We start from the raw sequence: 2,500 nt of genomic DNA on the forward strand, positions 1-2,500 counted from the left end.
AATTAATTTTGTGCAGTAGGAGGCTAAAAATGACGAACGACCACGGGAAGCCGTGAAGTAGTTAGGACCTTAATGATCAACATTCTTTAATGCAGATTAACTCCAGTGCTTGGAACTGAGCTGCAGATTCAGTATTTTTAATTATTTCTTATTTCCAACATGGACTAGAGATGCAAAAACGTCTGCAGAAACATCGTAGGTGTTGGAATGTTAATCGTAGGTCATGAAAATAGAATTACACAGCTTAAAGATCAGAATTTTGGTGCAGTTCTTCAGGGGTTTAGGTTTTTGAAGCCCTTTCCGACGACCCCACCGTCCGTCTCTGCTCTGTAGGACCCTATAGGGCGCGGCCTTTCTTACTGGATCCACTCAGTACATGTGAATGAAATTATTATTGTGGATCGTATTTCACTGAGCCTGATTCCTGTCTGTCTCTCTTCTTTCTTTCTCCAGCGTTTAGTTCCAGTTCAGCCCTGTACCTCTCTCTCTCTCTCTCTCTCTCTCTCTCTCGATTCCTCGCTCTAAAAGAAGATGAGCGCTTCTTCCACTCCTAAGGGGACGCCGGTGCAGCGTAGCCCGGTGGACGGCGAGTGCGAGGGGATGGATTCGGTTCAGTCCCCGCAGCAGATCACTCCCTCCAGCAGCTCCAAGAAACGCATCTCCAGCCTCCTGCAGAGCCCTGTAAGCAGCGTGTGTGTGTGTGTTGTTGTTGTTTATGAACAAACATTGTTGTGGATCGGTGGTTCAGTTTTGTGAGTACAGGTCTCAAATTACAGCGCTCCTAAATGCAATTATTATTCACCACTTTTTCCTGACGTGGCGCCACTCGTAATCACCCGGCGCAGAACCGGAACACACCTTGAGCAGGCCTCGAGTCTATTGGGGCCATTCCGCCGAATCCGTCCCCTGGACATTATATGTATAAATATATATGAAAATCATCTTTAAACTGCATTTAAGTGTCCTGTACATTGATCTGATTGCAAATTTAGTATAAATATTTTAAAATGTTAATAAAAATCCCCTATAACACTGAAAAATATACAGTATATTAAAAAGTATTTTTTATGTCTTCACTGTCTAACATGACACTCCTCGGATCTAAACTCGTCGTTGCCATCGGTCGGCTGGGGCGCCATCTAGCGGGCATAATTGTCAGTGCCCGCAGCAGACGCGTCTCTGCTAGGGCGGGATGACCGGACTATGTGGGCGGGGTCTTCAAACGCTGTGTAAGGACCCTGATTAGCAGATAGAGAGCCGCCTGTGCAGGATGCACGCGGGTCGGAGGAGGCGTGAGCAGCAATATACCCACCTCACCTGCAATCAGGGATCCACCAGCAGCGGAAGAAATGTATAATAATGTTACCCTAACATATTCCTCATGGATTTCCTCCCATAAGTCCAAAGACGTGCAGTCGAGTCAACTGGAACCACTAGAAATTGCCCTGAGTGTGTGTGTGTGTGTGTGTGTGGTAAAACAGACAACGAATGCCGCTCAGGTGGCGCAGCAGTAAAAACACACGCTGGAACACCAGAGCTGGGATCTCGAATACATCGTATCGAGTCTCAGCTCTGCCTGCCGACTGGGCTGAGCAGCCATGTGAACAACGATTGGCCAAGGACATCTGAGCTTCTGTACAAAGGAATTGACGTGGTCACTTTCACAAATGCACTCACTCGTTTTTCAGTAGCGCCGGACGCTGAGAAACTTCAACCTTTCATTCAGATTGTTCTGCTGATTGTTCAGTTTGCAAGATAAAATGATGTGGTTTCAGAATTTTGTCCTCGACTATAAATACGGAGCATACAGGAGGAGAAGTGTAGGGTACAGACAGAGAGAGAGTGGGAGGGATAGTACTGATAGTATCGGCACGTTGCCAGAGTTGGCCAGCTCGCTGAGATAGTGAGAAAGGGAACGAGAGAGAAGGAAAAACAGCATGAACGTCTGAATATACATGCAGGAATTTAGCAGGAATTAATCTGGGTTACGATAAGAGGTAAAAATGTTGTCATTAAATGTTATTATTTAAAAATTCTTTTGTTTTTTTGACTGTTGACTTGATCCCAGTGATATTTTGCACGACTGGAGCTGTATTTTATACAGAACAGCTTTCAATTAACAAGAAGCAGCTATTAATGATCTAAAAAAAAAGCTTAAACTGAAATGCATATGATTCACTGCCAGGCTGTCAAATGATGTAAATTGTGGTTTTAAATAGTAATGGTTTTGCCACATGCAGAAATGTATAACAACAGAACAGTCTATACCCTCAGAAGGGGCATATGATATTCAATATATACTGTATATACTGTATATATATTTTATAAGACAGCAATTCAAATGCCATTTAATCTACTTGGAATTTTACAAGCAACAAATCAAAGCAAATAAATCCTTCATACCTGATGATTCAATTTGTGTTGGAACGTGAGGGGTTAAATTAAATAATGTCGGCGATCAGTGGTCCGATTTGAAATGACAGTAAAATCGACCAATCAT

General features: G+C 43.4%; 1 protein-coding gene across 3 annotated transcripts in view; it reads left to right on the forward strand.

Moving 5' to 3' along the window:
• The window catches only part of add2 (adducin 2 (beta)), a 37,604-nt gene that overhangs the window by 10,798 nt on the left and 24,306 nt on the right, over nt 1–2,500 (forward strand). The window contains exon 2 of one of the 3 annotated variants that reach the window (XM_063017714.1): nt 454–681. The exons of 1 other annotated variant lie outside the window; for it this stretch is intronic. In XM_063017714.1, the coding sequence (XP_062873784.1) occupies nt 532–681 (150 nt within the window). In that variant the 5' untranslated portion in view covers nt 454–531. Of the gene's footprint in view, nt 1–453; nt 682–1,907; nt 1,998–2,500 lie in introns of those variants that run through there. One more of the 3 variants, XM_063017716.1, reaches the window with a different exon arrangement.

Source organism: Trichomycterus rosablanca, chromosome 21, assembly GCF_030014385.1.
Source record: "Trichomycterus rosablanca isolate fTriRos1 chromosome 21, fTriRos1.hap1, whole genome shotgun sequence".
Lineage (NCBI taxonomy): Eukaryota > Metazoa > Chordata > Actinopteri > Siluriformes > Trichomycteridae > Trichomycterus > Trichomycterus rosablanca.